Source organism: Paroedura picta, chromosome 2, assembly GCF_049243985.1.
Source record: "Paroedura picta isolate Pp20150507F chromosome 2, Ppicta_v3.0, whole genome shotgun sequence".
Taxonomy (NCBI): Eukaryota; Metazoa; Chordata; class Lepidosauria; order Squamata; family Gekkonidae; genus Paroedura; species Paroedura picta.
In genome coordinates this window covers 7,014,347-7,037,356 of record NC_135370.1, presented here as the reverse complement: position 1 = coordinate 7,037,356, position 23,010 = coordinate 7,014,347, and the positions used below count along the sequence as shown (strand labels likewise).

Sequence of the window (23,010 nt, the reverse complement as noted above, 5' to 3'; positions counted from 1 at the left end):
GGGATGGGCAACCTGGATGGATTTGAGGGTCCAGAGTGGCAATTGGGCTTGCCGGTATACCTCGTTGCAGGGTGCTGGGAGCAGCACATACACAGGAGAAAAGGATGATTGCTCTTGGATGGACTAGCTGATGGCTCGGGAGGGGCAGTAATTAACCAGGAGAAAAGTGGCCATCCTGCACAATAGGAAACTTCTTGCCCTCTAGCATCTTACAAGGGGAAATTCCTCCCTGGCAGAGTGGCAAGGGTGAGTCATGACTAGAAACAATGAAGCTAAGTGAGGAAGCAGTTAGGTTCTGTTGACAACCGATCAGGAATACAATGGAAGGGGGAGAACAAGGTTACACTATCAGGCAGACCATCCGTCTTCCTTGCAGGTGCCCAGTTTGTCAGGCTGGAGCACATAAAATGATGGTCTGGGCGGGTATGTTGTCTGGCTGAGAAGAGTATGTGTGGTCGGGCTTGCCTAAACTAGACCAAGCGCGTGTGCCATAAGTCGTTGGCCAAGGCGTACCAGCCTGCTGAGGATGTATGCCAGTCCTAGCAGCGTGTTTATCTCTTAGCCACCTAAGAGCCAGCTTGGTGTAGTGGTTAGGAGCGCAGACTTCTAATCTGCTGAGCTGGGCTTGATTCCCCGCTCCTCCACATGCAGCCATCTGGGTAACCTTGGGGCTAGTCACAGCACTGATAAAGCTGTTCTGACCGAGCAGGAATATCAGGGCTCTCTCAGCCTCACCCACCTCACAGGGTGTCTGTTGTGGGGAGAGGAAAGGGAAGGCGACTGTAAGCCACTTTAAGACTTCTTCGGGTAAAAAAAAGCGGCATATATGAACCAACTCTTCTTCTAAAGCAGTGTAACTTGACTGTTTCTTCTTGTAACTGTTGGAAAGTTTTATGTCATGGAAGAAATGTTTGAAAGAGAAATCTGAGTGTCATCTCGCCATCTCTTTTCCTCCTAGGGCAATATGTACAAGCTTTCCGTACTAATCCAGAGGAGCCCCTCTACAGCCTCTGTATAGGGCTAACGTTCATCCACATGGCGTCTCAGAAGTATGTCTTAAAGAGGCATGCGCTCATAGTCCAGGTCAGTAAGGCTGCATGCATGTAACATGCTCTTCTCTTGCATGTTAGAGGCATGGCTCAGGGGTGGGGTATGCTGAAAATGTGTGCAGCTTTCTCTATTGATGGCAGATCAGAAATTAGTAGAAAAGAGCCCCAGTCTAGGAGGACCTTCAAGAGTAACACAATTTGTAGCAGGGGAGGAGTTTTCTTGAGTTACCGATTCTAGTAATTTCCCATTTTGACTCTGTGCTGTACTCTTTTTTTTTTTCTCTTCTGTATGCAGGGCTTCTTCTTCCTTCACCGGTACCTGCACCTCCGGGGATCTTGCCAAGAATCTTTGTACAATTTAGGCCGCGGTCTTCATCAAATGGGATTGGTCCACCTGGCAATTCACTACTACAAGAAGGCCCTGCAGCTTCCCCCGCTGGTCTTGGAGGTACCTGTCACTGGGCAAACTGACAAACTGAAACGAAAGGGGAAAGACCCCAACCCAAAGTAACAACGAAGTGGGGTTCCCAAAGGTGGCGTGAGAAAATTCTGAGAAACAAATTAAACTATATGTATTCCAAAGCTCTGACCATGAGGCTGGGCGATCCCAGCAGCCGGCTCAAGGTTGACTCAGCCTTCCATCCTTCCGAGGTCGGTAAAATGAGGACCCAGCTTGCTGGGGGGTAAATGGTCATGACTGGGGAAGGCACTGGCAAACCACCCCGTATTGAGTCTGCCATGAAAACGCTAGAGGGCGTCACCCCAAGGGTCAGACATGACCCAGTGTTTGCACAGGGGATACCTTTATGTTTACTTTATTTCAAAGTACACTAAAATTCTAGTTTAAAAACATTCAACCCATGAAGCAGTGACCATTCATTCATTCATTCATTGAACTTGTATACCACCTCTCACTATGACGTCCTTAGACTTCAGAGTCCTGCATTTATGTAACACGATACAATTAAGATAGATCCAGCCAGGTGGCTGGGTTGGTCTGAAGCAGCAGAACAAAATTTGAGTCCGAGGGCACCTGGAAGACCAATAAACCTTTATTCAGGATACAAGCTTTTGTGCGCAAGCACACTTCTTCATAATGTTTGTGTTTGCAAAAAAGTTTGAATAAAACTTTGTTGGTCTTAAAGGTGCCACTGGATTGAAACTCAGTTAAGTATGTATGGGTTAATAAAACTGGGCCAGCAATTCAATTAGAAGAAGAAGAGTTGGTTCTTATATGCCGCTTTCCCCTACCCGAAGGAGGCTCAAAGCGGCTTACAGTCGCCTTCCCATTCCTCTCCCCACAACAGATACCCTGTGGGGTGGGTGAGGCTGAGAGAACCCTGATATTCCTGCTCGGTCAGAACAGTTTTATCAGTTCTGTGGCGAGCCCAAGGTCACCCAGCTGGTTGCATGTGGGGGGAGTGCAGAATCGAACCCAGCATGCCAGATTAGAAGTCCGCACTCCTAACCACTACACCAAACTGGCTCTCTTAAAGGTTGATACTCCTAAGGTTTTGGTAACCGTGGGTAGAAGGCGTTATTGAATGCACATTCCCTGGATGTGTGCACTTAAAAGTCTTAACAAAACTTTTGACACAACCTCATTCTTTTTGCCATGCAGAATATCGGATTGCCTTATAATCAACCTTCTTTGGCACTCACACGTTTACATCTTACGGTGTAAATTCAACAATTTGACCACTGAGGAAGGCCTTGGAGGCCAAATTGCATTTGCTCCTTTTTTAATGTGGTTCAAGGTTATTGACAGAGAGAGATTGAATTCTTGGTCCTATATTTATTGGGTCAAGGCTCTTAACCTAGATAGATTTAACAGTATCATGTTACATAGATTCAGGACTTTGTAATCGAAATATTTGCTGCTTTGAGAGCAGACTGTGCCTATGTTTATAAAGGAGAGATTTTGCACACTTTGGAATAAATATATAATCTTAACAATAGTCTGCAGCTGTGAGCAATAATTGGCAGACTAAAAGCCTCAGATCAACCCTGGTAGGTTTAAACATTTGAAAATCCATATGACGTTAAAGACAACACCACATATGTCATAGTTACTAAATCTGGAAGGGGGCCTCTTTGATTGGAAAAGCCAGAAAATGCTACAGTGATAACAAATAAATGAACCTAATCAATCTGTATATAGCAGGGGTAGTCAAACTGCGGCCCTCCAGATGTCCATGGACTGCAATTCTCATGAGCCCCTGCCAGCAAATGCTGGCAGGGGCTCATGGGAATTGTAGTCCATGGACATCTGGAGGGCCGCAGTTTGACTACCCCTGCTATATAGTTTGACTACCCCTGGTATATAGCATACATGCTGAGGAGCGACTGCACTGCAAAGGAAAGCCACTGTCAAAATAATTTGCCGTTTCCCTAACAGCGTGTACCCACAGGAGAGCCCTTGCTTGCTTTAAAAGCCACTGCGCCCACATAAGTCTGCTCAGGGAGGCTGCAGACAAAACAAATAGAATTGTTGTTTTGCAGACATGCCTTCAGGAGTTATGTTTTGGAGGGGAAACCAGCTCTCGAAACCTATTGGAGGAAGTATAGCAAATGTATAAAAGCATTGCTTTGGCTGTTCATACATATGTGAAGGTGCAGGAGGACTGCAGTCTGTCTTGTTTGGCTTCCTCGGGGGCTGATTGAGTGTTTTTTCCCCCTCCCCTCTCTGAAAATCAGGGCATAGAGCCTGACCAGACGGACTTGCGAAGAGACATCGCCTTCAACTTATCACTCATCTATCAGAGCAGTGGGAATCTCAGAATGGCTCGGAAGCTGCTGTATACCTATGGGGAAGTGTGACGAAAAATAACGGGAAAGAGGCCAGTGAACTGTGAGGAACGAGGCCCCGCCCTTTGAAGGGGGACACGGATGTATGTGAAAAGTCAAGAGGAAGAGTTCGGACCTGTACAACTACGGCATTTGTTGGTGTAATATATATATATATTGGCTTGTTAGTTTTGCGGTACTTTTCCTCACTGGCTTCGAGGTATGTTCCCCACAGGAATGGGGGAGAGGGTATCCAGACTCTCTACCCCACTCAGTTAGATATTTTCTATTGGGGCGGAGAGGGGGGGACACAGAGAAACAGTGTAAACAGCATTATGAGTTGTTCTTCTTAAGAGGAGTCAGACTTTTTTTTTTTTAACCCAGGTATAGCCCAGATTTTTCTAGCCCAGATCTCTATGGAGTACAATTGCCATGAGTCCATCTGGAGAGCCACAGTTCAGGCATCTCTGCTGCAGAAAAATGCACACTACTTAGAGACTGCACTGGTTGGAGGGGAGTCGTTGTCTTCTAACTCACCCTTCCACGGGTCTGTCCCGTAGACCAGGGGTAGTCAACCTGTGGTCCTCCAGATGTTCATGGACTACAATTCCCATGAGCCCATGCCAGCAAATGCTGGCAGGGGCTCATGGGAATTGTAGTCCATGGACATCTGGAGGGCCGCAGTTTGACTACCCTTCCCGTAGACATTCAGCGTCCATTCTCTGGTTATTAGAGCAGATGTCTTGCGGATTGGATCAGGTGTAAACCTAGTGAGACAGTTGGGTACCCATCTGTGTGTTGCCATTCTGCTTCATAAACTTTTTTCCAATTGTCTTAATGTTGTCTGCTTGTCCTGTCAGTCTTGGCCGGTTAAACATTTTGTGTGTGTAAGTTTTAGATTACCCATAACATGTTGTCGATTGAAGTGTAATCAAAGTAATCCATGGATGGCTCATCTCTGTGTCCCTGTGTGTACCTGCTCACCTGCAGAACCTGTTCTCCACAAGCCCCTTGTCTTTCCCAACATCCCGAATTCCAGATTGCTTAGGACGGTAAACACAGGTGAATCGTGAGGAACTTCTTCAGCTAAACTGGTGAATGGGCAGCAAGATGGTCGATGGGCATGGTAGGAAACTGCCAAGTGATGCATGCAATTCAATAAGGAGAAGTGCAGAGTTCTATATCTGAATCACAAAAATTAGAAAAATGGGATGGGGATGGGAGATACACTTCTGGGTAGCCGTGTGTGTGTGAACGAGATCTTGGGGTACTTATGGACTGTAAGCTAAGTATGAGCAGACAGTGTGATGTAGTGGTAAAGAGGGCAAATGCAGTCTTTGGCTGTATCAACAGGGGCGTGATATCAAAAACACAAGATGTCTTAGTCCCACTTATATACAATATTAATCAGACTGCACCTGCAGTACTGTAAGCAGTTCTGGAGGCCTCCCTTCAAAAAGGATATGGACAGAATTGAGAGGGTGCAGAGGAGAGCCATGAGGAGCCCACTGTAATGCATTTAATCTATATGTAGTGTGGTAGTGGCAATCTGAGTAGTTGAGCAGTGGAATAGGCTGCCTAAGGAGATGGTGAGCTCCCCCTCACTGGTGGTCTTTAGGCAGTGGCTGGACAGAGCCTTATCCTGGATGCTTGAGGCTGATCCTGCATTGAGCAGGGGGTGGGACTAGATGGCCTGGATGGCCCCTTCCCACTCTAGGATTCTAGGAGTCTAGTTCAGCAGTGGAATAGGCTGCCTAAGGAGTTGGGGAGCTCCCCCTCACTGGCGGTCTTTAGGTAGTGGCTGGACAGAGCCTTATCCTGGATGCTTTAGGCTGATCCTGCATTGAGCAGGGGGTCAGATTAGTTGGCCCTTCCAACTCCATTTTCCTATGAAATGCAGCTGCACACAACAAGAACATCTGCTGGATCAGAGGAAAGCAACCAGGATGAGGGGGTTGGAGCCTCTTCCCTATGAGGAAAGGCTGAGTGGACAAGAGACTGCACAGTTAGAAAAGAAACGACTTAGGGGAAGGGGACATACATGACATCAAAAGATTCTGATGGGTAGTAGGTTCACTGAGAGTGATTAAAATGTGGCCACAGGAATAAACAGATTTCAAAGGGGATGAAATAGATTCATGGAGTTGAAGTCCATCAATTCCCCAGTGCCATGGTGGCTAAGGGGAAATTCAATCAATTGGCTGGTACAAAAATGTAATCTTTTTTTATTGTAATTATTCTAATTTATTCTGTAGATATTGCCTTTGTATCTATGATGTACAAACATAAATCACCTGTTTGTGTTTGTTTGTACATCATAGATACGAAGGCAATATCGACAGAATAAATTGGAATAATTATAATCAAAAAAGATTACATTTTTGTATCTGCCAATTGGTTGAATTTTTCCAGTTTCAACTATTCCATTTAGCCAGCCCGCTTTCATATGCAATATAGTGGCTAAGGGGGACATAAACATTCAGAGGTACCAACCCTCTGAATCCCAGAGCCAGGAAGCACCATCAGGGAAGGCCTTGGTGGCCCTCCAGAGGAACTGGTTGCCCATTGTGTCGGAAGGGATGCTAGACTGGACAGATTCTCACTGGTCTAATCCAGCAGGCCTCTTCTCTTACCTTGCCGGAAGATTGCTCGTAAAATTGATTCACAAGCTGGAAATAGATTTATACGATTTTTAAAAATTGTAAAAATTCAAAATACATGAAAAAAAAATCTGCCTCGCTTCACACCCTAAATCGGATAATAAACTATCAAACCCTTCGTGATGCCCCCCTGCACACCTTTTACACCTTGAGTCCAGGGACCCTGGAAAACAGGAACAAATGCGGTTGTGAACAAATCTTTTAATTCTTCATAAATTACACAATTAATAAAATAAGCACACATTAGAGATATATCCGATGTACATCGTTGTATTGTAGTGGTCCAGATTGAGTTTTAAAGACAAAACCCTTTTGGTGCTCATGATTTATGCTCAAGTCCAGGCACTGGATGGGTCAGATCCTGACAGTTCTTTCCACTAATGCTGGAACCTTCCCTTCATACAAGAGGCCAGTTCCCCCAAAGTGTTCTTTTGGCTCTGTAGGGCAGGGGTGTCCAAACTGTTACTTTCCAGATGTCCTTGGCCTACAATCCTCAGGAACCCCTGCCAGCTCATGGGAATTGTAGTCCGTGGATATTTGGAGAGCCAGTTTGGCCACCCCTGCTCTAGGGCAAAATGTGGCCTTTAACATCGGCCAAAGCACGTATTTAGTAGCAATGTGACCCAGCAAACAGTGTAGTGGTGAAGCGTGGCAGCTTCTAATCTGTTGAGCTGGGTTTGATTCCATGCTCCCCCACATGCAGCCAGCTGGGTGACCTTGGGCTCGCCACAAGCTGTTCTGACCAAGCAGGAATAGCAGGGCTCTCTCAGCCTCTCCTCCCTCACAGGGTGTCTGTTGTGGGGAGAGGAAAGGGAAGGCGATTGGAAGCTGCTTTGAGACTCCTTCAGGTAGAGAAAAGCGGCATATAAGAACCAACTCTTCTTCAAATTGTCATATCAACTTAATTTAAATAATGAATGATTACTAAATAAAGGTAAAGGTAAAGGTATCCCCTGTGCAAGCACCGAGTCATGTCTGACCCTTGGGGTGACGCCCTCCAGCGTTTTCTTGGCAGACTCAATACGGGGTGGTTTGCCAGTGCCTTCCCCAGTCATTACCGTTTACCCCCCAGCAAGCTGGGTACTCATTTTACCGACCTCGGAAGGATGGAAGGCTGAGTCAACCTTGAGCCGGCTGCTGGGATTGAACTCCCAGCCTCATGGGCAAAGCTGTTAGACGGCTGCCTTACCACTCTGCACCACAAGAAGCTCTTTTTAAAAAAGTATACATAATAATGTGGGTTGGTTTTCTGCTGTGTAGATGATTTCTGTGAGACGGTCACAGCACAATTTGAGGGTGACTGGTTTGGTAGCGGGCCTGACTTCTCAGCTTGCCTGTTGTATTTTTGGTAGGCCCTGGACATTGTGTGCTGTGTGCTGGCTCACAAAGACTCCAAGAGCAGCCTCAGTCCCATCATGAACCGGAGAACCTGCCGTGCAGAATGGCTCGCTTTGAAAAAGGCCATTTAGAGAGAACACCCCTGGTGCTTCATCTGGGTCATCTCTGTGAAATTCCTGTTTTAGACCTTAGCACAATGGCCTCTGAGACCTTTGCCCACTCAACATGGCAAAGAGAGCTTTCCAGAACCTTCATGGTCACATCCAGCATGGAGAAAGAGGGGCCGAATCCCCACCCAACCTCTGTATCCTCTCTGGAAGTCTACGGGCTCCAAAGTCGCTGGCTAAGGAGGAAGACCTCTTCCGAGCTGGGGCCAGCCCTACATTCTTCAACACAACCAGAGTACCTGAGAAGCATTCTGACACTGAAGCTGATTTTTAATAGACACAATATCGAGCCCAAGGCTCAGAGGGTTCCCAGCTGCCGGTTTGTATATTTCTCAAAAAAGACTTTCCGTTACTATAGAGCACGCTTAGCTCAACGTGGGGCCACTCTGCTAACGCATGCAAGTCTGTGGATGCTCGCGGGGTTGAAAGAGCCAAGCCGATCAAGCCTCCTAGGAAGGCCGCCATCACTGGTCTCAAGTGACAGTCTCAGCTTGGGAAGCCATGTTTCCCAAGCACGGTGCGGCCACCTCGTGGTGCCTGGAACCTCTCCAGTCCGTTCTCCACGGCCGGTTCAGCTCAGGTACTTCCTAGCAATGAGCTTCAGGTGCTGTTTGGTCTCCCAGCGCTTCAGACACGCCTGGCTGGGCAGCTTCACTGGCCGTTCCTGTTGAGAGAGGGCGTGGCATCAGGGGGGCACCCTTGCGGAGAAGAGGCATCGCAAAATCGACGGACGCAAAGCTGCCCCCGCTTTTGTTTTTGTCCAGATGACTGTCTAAGCACAGGGGTAGTCAAACTGCGGCCCTCCAGATGTCCACAGACTACAATTCCCATCAGCCCCTGCCAACATTCGCGAATGCTGGCAGGGGCTGATGGGAATTGTAGTCCATGGACATCTGGAGAGCCGCAGTTTGCCTCCCCCTGGTCTAGAAGCTGGAATGGCCCAGAGGAGTGCTCATCGGTGGGCAAAGTGCCCCAATTCCTCCTCTCAGCGCACGGCAAGATGCAGCCCTTCCAGCAGTTCTGTCCCACGATGGTTATTCTGCTGGGGGAGGCATTCCCACACTGACCTCATCGTTGTAGCCTGGCTCTTCCGGCCTCCTCTGCTGCCGGTGTTTTGCGAGCTCCCGCTGCATACTGTCAAACTTGGACTTGAACCAATGATGCGCTTCCTCCAGATTCGCCGTTATCTTGGGGGGGGGGGAGAAGAGAGGGCACATAAGGACCCGTGTCCGATCTTCAGGTTCTGACAGCCCCCCCTCCCCAAGCCAATCTTCTGCACTGAAAAAAGGTTTTTAAATCCTCTGACTTTTGCCACATTTTACAAAAATTTGTGGTCAATCAAATCTCCAGCAGTCAAAAACCTTGCCTGACCTGGAGCTCTGGCTCTGCTGGTGGGCCTCCTGGCAGCCCCTGAGTTTTGGCCACTGTGTGACTCAGAGTTGGACTGGATAGGCCATTGGCCTGATCCAACATGGCTTCTCTTACGTTCTTAATCCTGCACCCATGCTGTTTTCCCCTCCCCTTTTGCGCTGACCTGCTCTGACTCTTTGCTGGCCTCTTTCAGCTTCTTTTCAGTTTCCTCTTTGCATTTCTTCAAGCATCTGACAGTCTCTTCCAGAGTCTGAAGTATACAGAGAAGTATAAGTCAGAAAATAATATTTCTTCTATGAACAATTTCTAGATGGACCAAAAAACTGGTAAACAGAATAGAAACTGTCTTAACATATATTGGCTGGATATAGAATTGCTACAAGACAATATTTATTTTTTGAATGTCTATCCTGGTGCTCTCAGTGAACTGACTCGTGGCAAGTGACATATAAAATCCCACATCCATCCCCCTTATAATTTAATCCTTAACATGGACTGCCGGAGCAGCGCTAGGTAGGAGTCACATGTCGGCAGTTAGGAAAGAGTTGAAAACTGGTGATATTTGACATCAGTGTACTGAAAAATTTCTATTAGGGGAATAACTTGTGGAATTCACTGCCGCTGGAGGTGGTGGCAGCGAGTGCAAACAGACGACTTCCAGAGGGGACTGGAGAAACATGAAACAGGTCCATGAGTGGCTTTTATCCACAAGGTGTAGAGGGAACAGTCTGTGCCAGTGATGCTCTGTCTTCTTGGTACTTGAGAGGCAACAGTAGCCTTCTAGAGTTCTGGCCCGCTGGCAGACTTCCTGATAGCACCTCTGCTTTGGCCACTGTGTGACACAGAGAGTTGGACTGGTTGGGCCACTAACCTGATCCAGCATGGCTTCTCGTATGTTCTTATATCTGGGGCAGCGATGCTCTGTATTCCTAGTCTTATTCTTCTTTTTATCCTTTAGCTGGCTATTGGTGGAGCAGGTTGTCCTCTCAGCCAATATGCTGCTGTAGGTGCCGCAGCAACGTATTGGCTGAGAGTATTCTTGGTACTTGGGGGTAACTGGGAGGGTTTCTGGAGTTCTGGCTCTACTGGTGGACCTCCTGATGACCCTTGAGTTTGGGCCACTGTTTGACACAGAGTGACGGACTGGAGAGGCCACTGGCCTGATCAAACATGGCTTCTCTTGTTCTTATAGATGGAATACTCCATTTGGAGCAGTAATGCTTGATCTTGCCCTTTGGAGGGCAACAGTGGGAGGGCTTCAGGAATCCTGGTCCCGCTGGTGGACCTCCTGATGGCCCCTGAGTTTCGGCCACTGCATGACACTGTGTATTGAACTGGATGGGCTATTGGCCTAATCCCGCATGGGTTCCCTTATGCTCTTATAGCTCTGAGATCCACCCCAATTCATTACCCTGGATCTCCTTGTTATGACACCTTACAAGGGACCGGGTAGGAGAGTCAGGCAAGGAGGACTGCCTTGGACCAGCTCTCCACCCAGACCTCCTCGCTGACGGGATGCCCAGAGGAGCAGCAGCTGCAAAACTTCCACTCAAAGGACTCCTCTCTTACCTTGCACTCCTCCTCCAGCTGTTGCCTCTGCTGGTGCTCAACTTCCAGCCGGCTCTCCAAGTGTCTGTTCTGCGTGGCCACCTCTTCTTGATTTTGGGCCAGCTGCTGCATCTCATTCTGCAGGCTTGCCAGCTGGGTGATAAATTCCTTGATACTGATGGACTGGAGATGAAAGGGGAGGAACCCACATCTCATTAGGCCAATGAGATTGTAAATAACATGGACATCCTCTGCCGGTTTTCATTTTGGGATACCTCTGCTGAGCAGATGCTCCAGCATTGGCCTATCTGTGCAGCAGCCCCTGCCTTCCTTGGTGGACTCCCATCCAAGAATGGACCATAATCAACCCTGCTCAGCCTCCAGACTCTGACAATGTCGTGACCTTGTACCTGTATCTATCAAATTGTCTACCTGTTCTTGTTATGTGTACTGTAACTCCATTTTGTATTTCTTTGCTCTTAGTGGTTGCTTAGCTCTGTGATAGCTGGGATGAGTCAACTAAGGTGCAGAAGGTAGGGGGTGCAGAGTTGGTATTTGCCGTTTCTGCCATATTGTTGGGAAGGGCAGGTGGTAAATCTGTTGGTGCTGGGACTTGGGTTATCTTTGTGTCTTTGGAGTCCAGGCAGAGTTGTTGTGACTCGCCAGGAGTTTCATTTTGGGGCAGAATGAGAAGAGAATGGGAGGGGCGTCTCCTGGAGTTTTCGTGCCCGAATTCAGAATAGGGGAGGAGGGAATAGGTTTGGAGATACAGAGGTGCAGGAGTAGGCATGCTTTAGTCTTAGCAAAGAATTGGAGAAGTCCTGTTTTGCTTGTTCCTGAATAAAGAGATTTCTTCTACGAAAAGTCTGTTCATTGGGAATACCGACAGGAGCCTCAGAGACAAAAGCAACCTAGTCTGGGCCTGCTACAAGAGCCGAGCAAAAGTGGTTGGCCATTGCCTGCCCTGGACTTCTTTGGTTGTGTGCAATCCATGCAGTAACCAGGACCAACTCTGCTTAACTTTCAATCCCTGACTAGTTCAAGCCACACTGGACTACTTGGGCTGCTATATTTGATAATGAAATTACTATTTGAGAGGAGTGATTTGAGACCACCACTAAGATGTACCAGTGTCGACGCCCTCAGTTATTCAAGATACTTTCACCACTCTTGGGGACGTTACCTGCTCGTGATTTTTCTTCTGGTACTGCTCCTTCAATTCTTCCATTTGCTTCAATTCCAATTCAATTTCCTGAAAACAGTTCGCAAAAAATGAGATGGAAGCGGGCACAAAAAATTACTTTCCCAAGGCTGAATATGTATATGAACTGTTGCAATATGCTAAATCTGTAGTGTGCGTGATTCAAAGGCATTTGAAGATTATCCTACAGGGGGCATCACAGGGGATGTGTATTTAGCATAGTTAGAATTGGAACTTCCTGGTCTTTTTCACATAATCCTTTCCTGTGTCCTGATAAGCTCGTTAGGCATACTTCCTGTTTGCCTCCAAATAGACAGAATGAATTACAGAACAGTTAGACAGATAGGACTCTCTCTCTCTCTCTTTTTATGTACATTATCCAAGCCCATTTTAAAAATGGGCTTTGACAGGGGCAGCAGGCAGGAGGGCGTGAGAGAGTGGCCATGGTTCCCTTTGGCCCGCAAAGCGAGGAAAGCCCCCCCCCCCCGCCAGCAGCAACAGGACTTTGCGGCCTGCTGGGAGGCTGCAACCCCCCCCCCCCCCCAGCAGGAGCGTACCTGCAGGCCGCAAAGTCCTGTCACTTCTCTCCTTGTGGGCGACAATGGAGGCCACAGCCATAAGGCTTCTAGCAGGCAAAGAGGGAGGGTGGGAGCTGGAGGGGGAGGGCCAATCAGGGAGGACCTGGATGGACAGGGCCCTGGACAGTCTCCTCCCAGGAGGCTGTTTCTCAAATATATAAGAGCGAAATAGTGTTAAGGATACACACACACACATATACAAAGTTTGCTTCTCTTCATAATAAAACTATTGCATTCTTTTAAGCATCCTGGTGCTCTTCTCTCCCCCCCGCCCCGATTATTTATACTCTGCCAGCAAGAATGTTGAACCATCAGATTCACCAGATCCCAGTGGAATCTCCCAGGTTAGTTCCACTGGAGATTCAGGAGAGGGAACTAGCAGCCCAGGTCCCCAGGGAAAGATCCCCAGGACAGCCTGTTGCAGGGCTTTGGTACACTCTCACAAGATGGTAACTCTTGTGACACAGAAAGATCAGTTTAGACAGGTCCCGTGACACCGGAAACAAACTTTCCTCATGTCGGAAAGAACAGCTGGGTGGGAGGGCAAATGGAAAAGATCTGCAAGGACAGTACCTTTTGCTCATGGAACAGGGGATCCAGCCCCCACAGAACTAAGAATTAGACTGTAAGACAACAATTCAGACAAGCGGAAAGGCAGCTTGCTGTGTTCCAGCCCAGTCCCAAAAGCACAAAGTACCCTTGAAGCTTCCATCTTGGTAAGGAGTCCCAATCCAGGGAGAGCCCCGCTGACGGAAGGGAATGCCTGATTGTACAGACATCCCTGGCAACAAGAGAGACAAGCACGTCGCTCTGCCCACCTTGATCCTCTCTGCGTTCCGGGCGTTATTTGTCTTGGAGTGGAAGTACTGGGTGATGAGCAGTTTCTGCCTCTTCACTCTCTCCTTGTGACTCGCCAGCGCCTCCTCCAGCTCCGCCACCTTGGCCCGCAGCTCCCTGTTACAGCGGGACACCTCGGCGGATTTAGAGCAGGCATCCTCCAGGGCCTTCTTCAGCTGGAGGGGACCAAGAGAAAAGGCTTAGCTCTTGCTCCTATTGACAGAAGGCGCTTTCAGCCTCAGCCCCACAAGGTGCCTACTAGATTTGGGTTGCTGGTTCTGAAGGCAGTTTAAGTTGGACAAAAGGGGACACACCCGCTGAGCAGATCTGCTTCGGCTCGCCCCCTTTCGCTACTCAAAGGTTTTGTGAATATTTCACAGGTATGTGTCCATCCTGTGAAATATTCACAGTTTTACATTTACTTAATTTTATTTATGGTTTGATTGGCATGCCGCTCCTCTCTTGACTAGCCTTCTCAGGACAGTGAACATCAGCGAAAATACAAATTTCAGTTAAACAATGCATGATACATCATTATACAATGATAAGGTAAAATTAAAAATTGCTGGATACTTCTGGGCTGTTGATGTTATGCAAAACAACTAAATCAGAAGGGGAAGAAAGGAGTGATGTTTTACTTTGCCTCAACCTTACGCCTGGTGGAAGAGCTCCATCTTACAGGCCCTGTGGAAGATAGTTCCGTCAGGGCCCTGATGTCCTCAGAAAGCTCATTTATTTTAGCCAAAATGAGGAGGAGGTTGGAGCATCTTCCCTGTGAGGACAGGCTGAAGAGTCTGCTGGGATTTTTCAGTTTAGAAAAGAGATGATTAAGGGGAGACGTGAAAGAGGTTTATCGAACTATTCATGGGGAGGAGAGAGTGGCCCAAGAGAAATTTGTCTCCCTCTTCCAAATGACGGAACTTGAAGTCCGATGGGCAGAGGGTTCAGGATGGACAAAAGGAAATACTACTTTACACAGCGAGGGATTTAAATGTGGAATTCGGTGCCAGAGGATGTTCTGATGGCCACAGGAAGGAGCAGCTTTCAAAGTGGATTAGAGAGATTCATGGAGGATAAGTCAATCAAGTTAGAGAGATTCATGCAGGATAAGTCAATCAATGGCTACGAGGGGAACCTCCACATCCAGGGCCACTACATTGCTGGATTTCAGACAGGGGTAGTCAACCTGTGGTCCACCAGGTGTTCATGGACTGGCAGGGGCTCATGGGAATTGTAGTCCATGAACATCTGGCGGACCACAGGTTGACTACCCCTGATTTCAGAGACAGGAGACAGAGACAGGAGGCAGAGTCAGGGGAAGGCCTCAGCCTGTGTGCCCTGTGGTGAGCCCTCCAGAGCAGGGGCAGTCAACCTGTGGTCCTCCAGATGTCCATGGACTACAATGCCCATGAACCCCTGCCAGCAAATGCTGGCAGGGGCTCATGGGAATTGTAGTCCATGGACATCTGGAGGACCACAGGTTGACTACCCCTGCTCCAGAGGAACTGGTTTGCTTCTTTGCAAGACAGGATGCTAGACTGGATGGGCCACTGGTTTGATCCAGCATGATCATAGTGTCTGATGATTATAGGTACATAATAAATTAAGCAACCATGTTCAGAATTCTGGGCTGCTGATCCTGGGGGTCCCTGAGGAGGACCCCCCTGCCCCTCTCTTGAAGCTGCTTCTCTCCATGATTTCTGCTCACGATGATGGAAAGAGTCTCAAGAAGGAAGAATAGTTGTAAATCTGAGGGGGAAGGGCTGAGGAGAAAGGCGACAGAGGAGCAACACACTGGTGAAGCCGTTATGAAATGTGGCAGGAGGGGATGTGACATGTAGGGTTGCCAACTCTAGGAAGAGAATATCATGGAGATTCAGGGGAGACAGTGTGGAGAGGGAGGGCAAGGACTTCAGTAGGGACGAGATGGCACAAAGCCCACCCATCAAAACTGCAGTTTATTCCGTAGGAACTGAGCTCTAGAGATTGGCTATAATTCTAGAACACTTGATCCCGCTCGGTTGAGGATGCAAACCCTAAAGTGGGATGTCGCTCACACCCAATTTCAAAAGTTACTTAGGATCCTGCCTGGAATACAGCATAAAAACAATATAGAATACACAAAAGGAACAGTATTCTATAATCCCAACAGTGTTAAAAACAAAGCCTGCTTGTATTTTCAGAATTGCAGATCCCGTCTCTTTGCTGTTCATTTACAACCCCACAATGCCCTGCCCTCCAAGGTGTGTCACTCGATGCTACGGAGATGGAGAATACTCAGAGGGACAGCTTTTTATTTAGTGCCAGTCCAAAGGATGGCAGGACACCAGGCCCACCCCTTCTGGACAAGAGGCTAAAAAGAGCTCTTGGGGAGCCTCTTACCTCAGCCGATTCCTTCTGGGCCGCTTTCTTGATGGCTTCTCGTTCCACCTGGAACTGTTTCTTGAGGGTCTCCAGGCGTTCGGCACACAACTGGGCCTCCATCTTGGCATCCTCAATCAGCTGGTCCCTTGAGGAAGGCAGAGGGAAATCAGTGGCAGCCTGTAACCAAAGGGGTCACAGTTTTGGGGCCTGGCGCTCCCAGGATGGTTGCGCCTCTGCCCCGACAAGGGCCCCAGCCAAGAAAGACCCAATGACATGGCGTGGCAGGTAGGGAAGTGGTCACAGGCTGGCATTCCAAGAGTTAAAAGGCAAATGGGCTCTTGAAAATGCAGAAGGAAGGAAATGGAGGATAGGAAAGGGATGTCAGCCACTTTGGGTCTCTGCTGGGGAGAAAGGCGGGCTATGAATGAATTAAAAGCATAAATAAATGGCTCCTTGGCTTCTGTGGAGGGTGCAAGAGAGTGTGACCACATTGGCTGGCTGCTCAGAGAGCTCCCAGAATTCCTAGCCACCACCCGACTGACTCGCCTGCCTCATTTTCCCCTCTCGTTTTTTTGCTTCCTCTCTAACTAGCCAAAGAAACAAATGTGTGTGTGTTTAGGCAGAACTGAAATCCTGCATTTTGATCAGTAGGTTAGCTGGTCTTTTTCAGCCAATGAGAGAACAAGGTAAGCCAGTCGACAAGATAGTTAAACAGTGACCAGTGGGAATAAGGCTAACCAGGCATCGGTGAATGTCATCGCCATCTCTTTGATGGGCCGTTCCCATCTGTCAAGGATGGACCAAGCTGATAGAAACTAGTAAATAAAGCAATGTTTTCTAGAGCTAAGATGTACAGCTTCCTAATGCAAACCGTCACTAATCGCTCCTCCACGGTAAAGGAATAAAACTAGTGGGTTTTGGTGTTTTGGTGTGTTTCATTATTAGTACCATTGTAAGCCATCTTGCGTTCTTGTAAGGTAGAAAGGGAGCGAATGTTTTCAATAAATAAAAATATAAAACAAAACACACACCCCAGCTGTCAAAGGCCACTGCATGTGGGGGAAATGACTACCTAAACCCCTCCCCCCCAGATCAGCATGGAAAGGCATCCTGTGTAAATAGGGGGGACTTGGCAACTCTATCCGTTCCTTTGGAGAAAATGGCTACTGTGGAAGGTGGATTTAGGATGCTTTGGGCTGATCCTGTGTTGAGCAGGGGGTTGGACTAGATGGCCTGTATGGCCCCTTCCAGCTCTGTGATTCTGTGGCATTGTGCCCCTCTGAGATCTCTGTCCTCCCCAAGCTCCATCCCTAAATCTCCATGAGTTTCCCAACTTGAAGCTGGAAACCAGTGGTCAGGGGGGACCTGTCAACCCTATGTGTGACCGCCCCCCCATTAAGACAGAGATCTCCCTCACCAAAATCTAGTTACGTGAAAGGGAAAGGAAAGGGGGCTCGGGTCTGGAGGGCGCTGTTGCCCTGACCTGCACTCCAACAGTTGCTGGTACTCAGCTTCTTTGACCTCCAGGTCTTCTTGCAGATGCACCACCTTGCTCTGCAGGAAGCTCTTGCTCTGCAGCGTCTTCTCCAGGTTCTGGGCCAGCTTCTTGTTGTCCTCTTTCGTGACTCCCAGGGCTTTACGGAGTGGATCTGACTTTGGGAGGGGAGGGAAAGCATGCGGCAGCAACAGTTTCACTGAAATGAAACACTGTTACCTCATCTAGATCAAATCATGGCTGAACTCTCCCTAGAAGCTAAAAGGTCAAAACTAAGGCCATTGTACTTTGATGAGGATTCATTGGAAAGCGGGACTCCTGGCCCTGCTGGTGGACCTCCTGATGGCCCCAGAGATTTGGCTACTTTGTGACACAGAGTATTGGACTGGATGAACCATTAGCCTGATCCATCATCAGCTTTCTAATGCAGGGGATGATGGATTGACTCAGTCAAGGAAGCCACAGCCCTCAGCTTGCAGGACCTGAGTAAAGCTGTTAAGAATCTGATGTTTTGAAGGACATTAGTTAATAGTTTCAAGAAGGTTGCTGAGCTGGTTGGAATCAATAGAATATATTTTGAGTCCAGTGGCACCTTTAAGGCAACGTATTTATTTACTTTCTCACTATTTTAAACCTTTGTTTCTTTGATATACTTTAGAAGGGGAGAAAACAACCCACTCTACCCAACAGCTGTCATTAAGCTGGTAAAGGAAATGGTCTTACAGATGAAGAGTAGCATATTCACTAGCCAAAGGCCAGGGATCTCTTCAACGCTCAGCAAATGCAAACCAAGAATGACATCCTACTTAAGAATGAGTTGTCTTTTGCACCATTCCATAACTTTTTTCTTTGTGAACCTTTCAAAAATACATAGTTCATTGCATTAGAACAGGGGTAGTCAACCTGTGGTCCTCCAGATGTTCATGGACTACAATTCCCATGAGCCCCTGCCAGCAAATGCTGGCAGGGGCTCATGGGAAGTGTAGTCCATGAACATCTGGAGGACCACAGGTTGACTACCCCTGCATTAGAAGACAAAGCTGTTACAATCTGGACCTTAAGAATGTAAGAACAGCTTTGCTGGATCAGACCAGTAGTAGAAGAAGAAGAGTTGGTTCTTATATGCCGCTTTTCCCTACCCGAAGGAAGCTCAAAGCGGCTTACAGTCACCTTCCCATTCCTCTCCCCACAACAGACACCCTGTGAGGTGGGTGAGGCTGAGAGAGCCCTGATATTACTGCTTGGTCAGAACAGTTTTATCAGAGCCGTGGCGAGCCCAAGGTCACCCAGCTGATCGAACCTGGCATTCCAGATTAGAAATCTGCACTCCTAACCACTACACCAAACTGGTTGGTCCATCTAGTTCAACATTCTGTATCACACAGTGGTCAACGAGTTCCTCTGGATGGCTAACAACTGGGCATAGGGGCCAAGGCATTCCCCTCATGTTGCCTCCTAGCTCTGGGATTCAAAGGCTTAGTGCCTCTGAATGTGGAGATTCCTCATAGTCACCATGGCTAGGAGCCCCTGGCAGACTTATCTTCCATGAATCTGCCTCTGAAAGCTGTCTATGCTGGTAGCTCTCATGACAGTCCTTGGCAGCAAATTCCCCATTTTAATTACTCCACTCCAATAAGGAAGATGAAGCAGAAATGACTTTTTTTTTACTGTTGGCATTTGTCACCTTGTATACAGCACTTCTGCATCCATAAAGGTGCATCCATATGACCTAGTAAGGAAGAAACTGTCATGGCACAAGACTGAATACAAGAGCTAAAAAGTGGGTTCACTTATTTATTTTGAAAGGGGAGAGAAAGGGAGAGAAAGAAACCAAAAGGTTATTTTTAGGCCAGCACTTGGATGGGAGGCTAACTAAAAGGTCTAGGGTTGCCACCCTTAGGTGGGCAATGGCAAACCACCTGTGCCCATCTTCTGCCACAAAACCTCTACAGCACGGGTGGCCAAACTGCAGCTCTCCAGCTGTCCATGGCCAACAGTTCCCATAAGCTCCTGCTGGCAGGGGCTCATGGGAACTGTAGTCCATGGACAGCTGGAGAGCTGCAGTTTGGCCACCCCTGCTCTACAGGGTCACCGCCAATCCACTGAGACTGGATGGCACTTCATTATGTCCTGTCTTGGATGGCCCAGGCTTACTTCAACTCACCAGATCCCAGAAGCTAAGCAGGGTTCGCCCTGGTTAATATTTGGATGGGAGACCACTTGGGGCATTCAAGCACAGGCAGGTGGTGGCAAGCCACCTCTTCTCATGCCTCAGAAACCCTACAAACCTGCCAGCAATCGGCTACAACTTGATAGCTCCATCCAAGACAGCCTCGCCATGGGAAAGTGATTTTTCATTACCTTAACGCCATGCTGAGATTCCAAGGCCAGGTGGCTATGGCACTGCTCCAGTTCCGTCTCTAACATCTGAATCCTTTGCTGGCTCTGGGTCCTGCACATGGAAGCCAAGGCACAGAGAGGGCAGAGAGTAAGGGTGATTCCCACTGACTACCCCCGGCTCAAGGACCAAAACGGCGTCTCACTCACAATTGAATCAACCCTAATTCATTCTCAAGGATCACACTGTTAAGAGTATGAGCTTGTATTGTAACAGGGATACACCCAAAGAATGCATAGAGCTGGGTTAAGTATATAAACATTCTTATGCACTTCCCTAGAGTGATTACTACTTGGTTTTGGTCCCATACTGCGTGCCAAATCAGTTCTTCTTTCTTCTCCCCACCCCATGCAGTCAGTATAAATGGCATTCTCTTTTGCCAAGGAATTTTCACAGTTCCCTCCATGTCGAATGTTGTTCTTGTACTAATTCTCCATCAGATAAATGATCAGTTCTCTTATATGGTGCAGAAATTTAGCAAACATACCCCATTTTCCCATCTTCTTATGTTGCTCATTAACTCCCCACCCCGAATTAGCCACTAGAGATCTTGTTCAGCCGCAACAGAAACTGCCTGTTCATTACGATAGGTAAATTAATAAGACTAATGTCATTTTGAAAGTTCACCACCAGAATTCTTAGGCCAACTTGGGCTGCTGTCGGTTGCTATATAAAGCAGGATGTGGTAAAGTGGGTAAGAGGGCGGGATGTCTGGCAACATAGCTGCAAAAGTGGCATTGTTGCAATAGGGCGAATATGGAGCTAGATTTATTTTTGCTGAGTCTACAGAAAACCATAAATACGTCACATAAGGCAGCGGTCCGCAACCTTCTGGCTGCTGCGGACCGCTGCTGCTGAGTAAGGGGAGAGGGCGGCTCAGGGCCCCGCGCACGCGCTGCCGCCCCAGCGCAAACGCACATGTGTGGACTTGCCGCACATGCGCATGCGCAAAACTGCCGCACATGTGTGTTTGCAGTCCCGCTGGACACTGCCCGGCAAGCTTCTCTTCCCCCCCTTTCCAAAGCGAGAAGCTTGGTGGCCGATTTGCCCGTGAGCAAATCGGCTTGGTGGCCTGGCGAGTTTCTCGCTACCGGGGGGGGGGGGGCGGGAAGAGGGAGCCGTGGCCCGTTGCCGTGGCCCGTTGCTTTGTGGCCTGGGGGTTGGGGACCACTGACATAAGGGAAAGATGTATTTATATGACACTTGACAATATTTGCTTACATGGATAAGAAAAGATTCAAATGGGTAGCCGTGTTGGACTGAAGTAGCACAATAAAATCAGAGTCCAGGAGCACCTTTAAGACCAACAAAGATTTATTCAAGGCGTGAGCTTTCGAGTGCAAGCACTCTTCGTCAGACTGTGAACTGCCTATGAATTGCCATCATGACAGTGGCAATATAAAGCAAAAATTCTGTTGAATTAGTAAACTGTGTCACAACATCCAAGTACAGCCATAGGATAATTCTTTGCCAAACTGAATTCCAGGGAACTGATTGACTGAGTTTGGCTGTATTTGGATGTTGTGACACAGTTTACTAATTCAACAGAATTGATCAAATTTTTGCTATATATTCCCACTGTTATGAAGGGAGTTCATAGTCTGACAAAGAGTGCTTGCACTTGAAAGCTCACACCTTGAATAAATCTCTGTTGGTTTTAAAGGTGCTACTGGACTCTGGTTTTATGGATAAGAAGGATATTTATTTATTTGTTTGTTTATTTATTTATTTAGATTTGTATATCACCCTTCCCTACTGCTCTGGGCGGTTTACATAAACATTTTGGAACATTTACATAGAACACTCTCAAAATCAATATAACAATAACAATAACATACCATTAAAACAGTATTTTAACAATAACTGACACACCCTCAGTAGGTTCGATCCCTCAGTCTGGGGATGTAGATGTTATGGGTCAGTCGGCCTCACCAAATGCCTGATGGAAGAGCTCCCTTTTGCAGGTTCTGCGGAATTGTGGAAGTTCCAGCAGGGCCCTGATCTCTTCGGGGAGCTCATTCCACCAGGTGGGGGACAGGACTGAAAAGGCCCTGGCCCTTGTTAAGGTCCGACGTGCCTCTTTAGGGCCAGGTGGCATAGAATTCCCAAAAGGAAGTGTGTGTGTGTGTGTGTGCACGTGCACACACACGCACGGAAAGTATTTGAAAGACATCTGCACATGTCTAAAAAGCGGTTTATCTCAATGTATAAAAGGTTACTGCCATGGTCTTACTAATGGAATTCTCAGCTTTTTGCTACCAAGTTCCCCTTTATTGCAATGAAGTTCTCTCTGCTTCTGGAATCATCCTGTTGTGTCCTTCTTTGGGCAGTGGCACATTAGGCAAACCTATTACCTGCCTGGGTCACAGTGTCACAGCTCAATCCCACTGAATACCTGAAACACCGTGCACAGAGGAGAGAGAGAGATGCAGGCCCGGTTACCTGTCCTTCCTCAGGCCGATGATCTCGGAATCCTTGCGGCCCAGCTCCGCCTGCACCTTCTCCAGGGCCTTCTCCATTTTCTTGTGAGAAGCTACCACGTTCTCCAGCATTGTGGTCACTTTGTGATTGTCACCCTTGGCTTCGACCAGCTTGCGCCGCAGAGTTGTCACCTGACGTTTCGACAAAGCAAGGAAGAGATGCAGAGTTCCAAGTCATGGTCTCTAATCGGGCAAGGACATGTGGCCTGCAGCAGAGGCATCTTGGAAGCGCAAGGAGTCCAACATTCGATTCTCACACTTCCCAGGCACATGAGATGGATCCACAGAGATTAGAGCCAAAGGGAACTCTATAGAGAAGGGGTAGTCAAACTGTGGCTCTCCAGATGTCCATGGACCACAATTCCCATGAGCCCCTGCCAGCAAACGCTAGCAGGGGCTCATGGGAATTGTAGTCCATGGACATCTGGAGGGCCGCAGTTTGACTACCCCTGCTATAGAGGCTAGGGATCCAAAGTGGGAGGGGGCACTCCTGAAGGATCAGGCGGGAGCAGCCTTGGAAGGTTCTAAAATCCAAAAATTTAAAGGGGAATGGTACCTAAAACGCCTATTACTATTTAAAGGAACCACAAACGGAGAAAAGGTATATAGGTCATGATGTCCAACAGAGGCAGATGAACCGAGAGCATTTGTTTAGGGCCCTCATAATCTACATAAATTTTTGGATTTTCATGAGTGAAACTTTAATCTCTTTCTATTTAGCAGTGTAATTTAGTTAG

The 23,010-nt window shown here is 47.9% G+C and overlaps 2 protein-coding genes across 4 annotated transcripts in view; one reads left to right on the top strand and one right to left on the bottom strand.

Annotated features, from left to right (window-relative positions):
• Positions 1 to 4,789, top strand: part of GTF3C3 (general transcription factor IIIC subunit 3) — a 33,386-nt gene extending 28,597 nt beyond the window's left edge. Inside the window, exons 17-19 of one of the 2 annotated variants that reach the window (XM_077319286.1) lie at positions 959 to 1,083; positions 1,345 to 1,497; positions 3,747 to 4,789. In XM_077319286.1, coding sequence (XP_077175401.1) covers positions 959 to 1,083; positions 1,345 to 1,497; positions 3,747 to 3,869 — 401 coding nt within the window. In that variant the 3' untranslated portion in view covers positions 3,870 to 4,789. The remainder of the gene's footprint in view (positions 1 to 958; positions 1,084 to 1,344; positions 1,498 to 3,746) is intronic. The other variant, XM_077319287.1, reaches the window with a different exon arrangement.
• Positions 4,790 to 6,682: 1,893 nt separating this feature from the next.
• The window catches only part of CCDC150 (coiled-coil domain containing 150), a 41,171-nt gene continuing 24,843 nt past the window's right edge, over positions 6,683 to 23,010 (bottom strand). For both annotated transcript variants that reach the window (XM_077319284.1, XM_077319285.1), the window contains 10 exons: positions 22,236 to 22,405; positions 19,757 to 19,847; positions 17,384 to 17,553; positions 15,919 to 16,045; positions 13,518 to 13,712; positions 12,104 to 12,172; positions 10,942 to 11,103; positions 9,536 to 9,622; positions 9,069 to 9,188; positions 6,683 to 8,665 (listed from right to left, as the gene is read on the bottom strand). In XM_077319284.1, the coding sequence (XP_077175399.1) occupies positions 8,573 to 8,665; positions 9,069 to 9,188; positions 9,536 to 9,622; positions 10,942 to 11,103; positions 12,104 to 12,172; positions 13,518 to 13,712; positions 15,919 to 16,045; positions 17,384 to 17,553; positions 19,757 to 19,847; positions 22,236 to 22,405 (1,284 nt within the window). In that variant the 3' untranslated portion in view covers positions 6,683 to 8,572. The remainder of the gene's footprint in view (positions 8,666 to 9,068; positions 9,189 to 9,535; positions 9,623 to 10,941; positions 11,104 to 12,103; positions 12,173 to 13,517; positions 13,713 to 15,918; positions 16,046 to 17,383; positions 17,554 to 19,756; positions 19,848 to 22,235; positions 22,406 to 23,010) is intronic.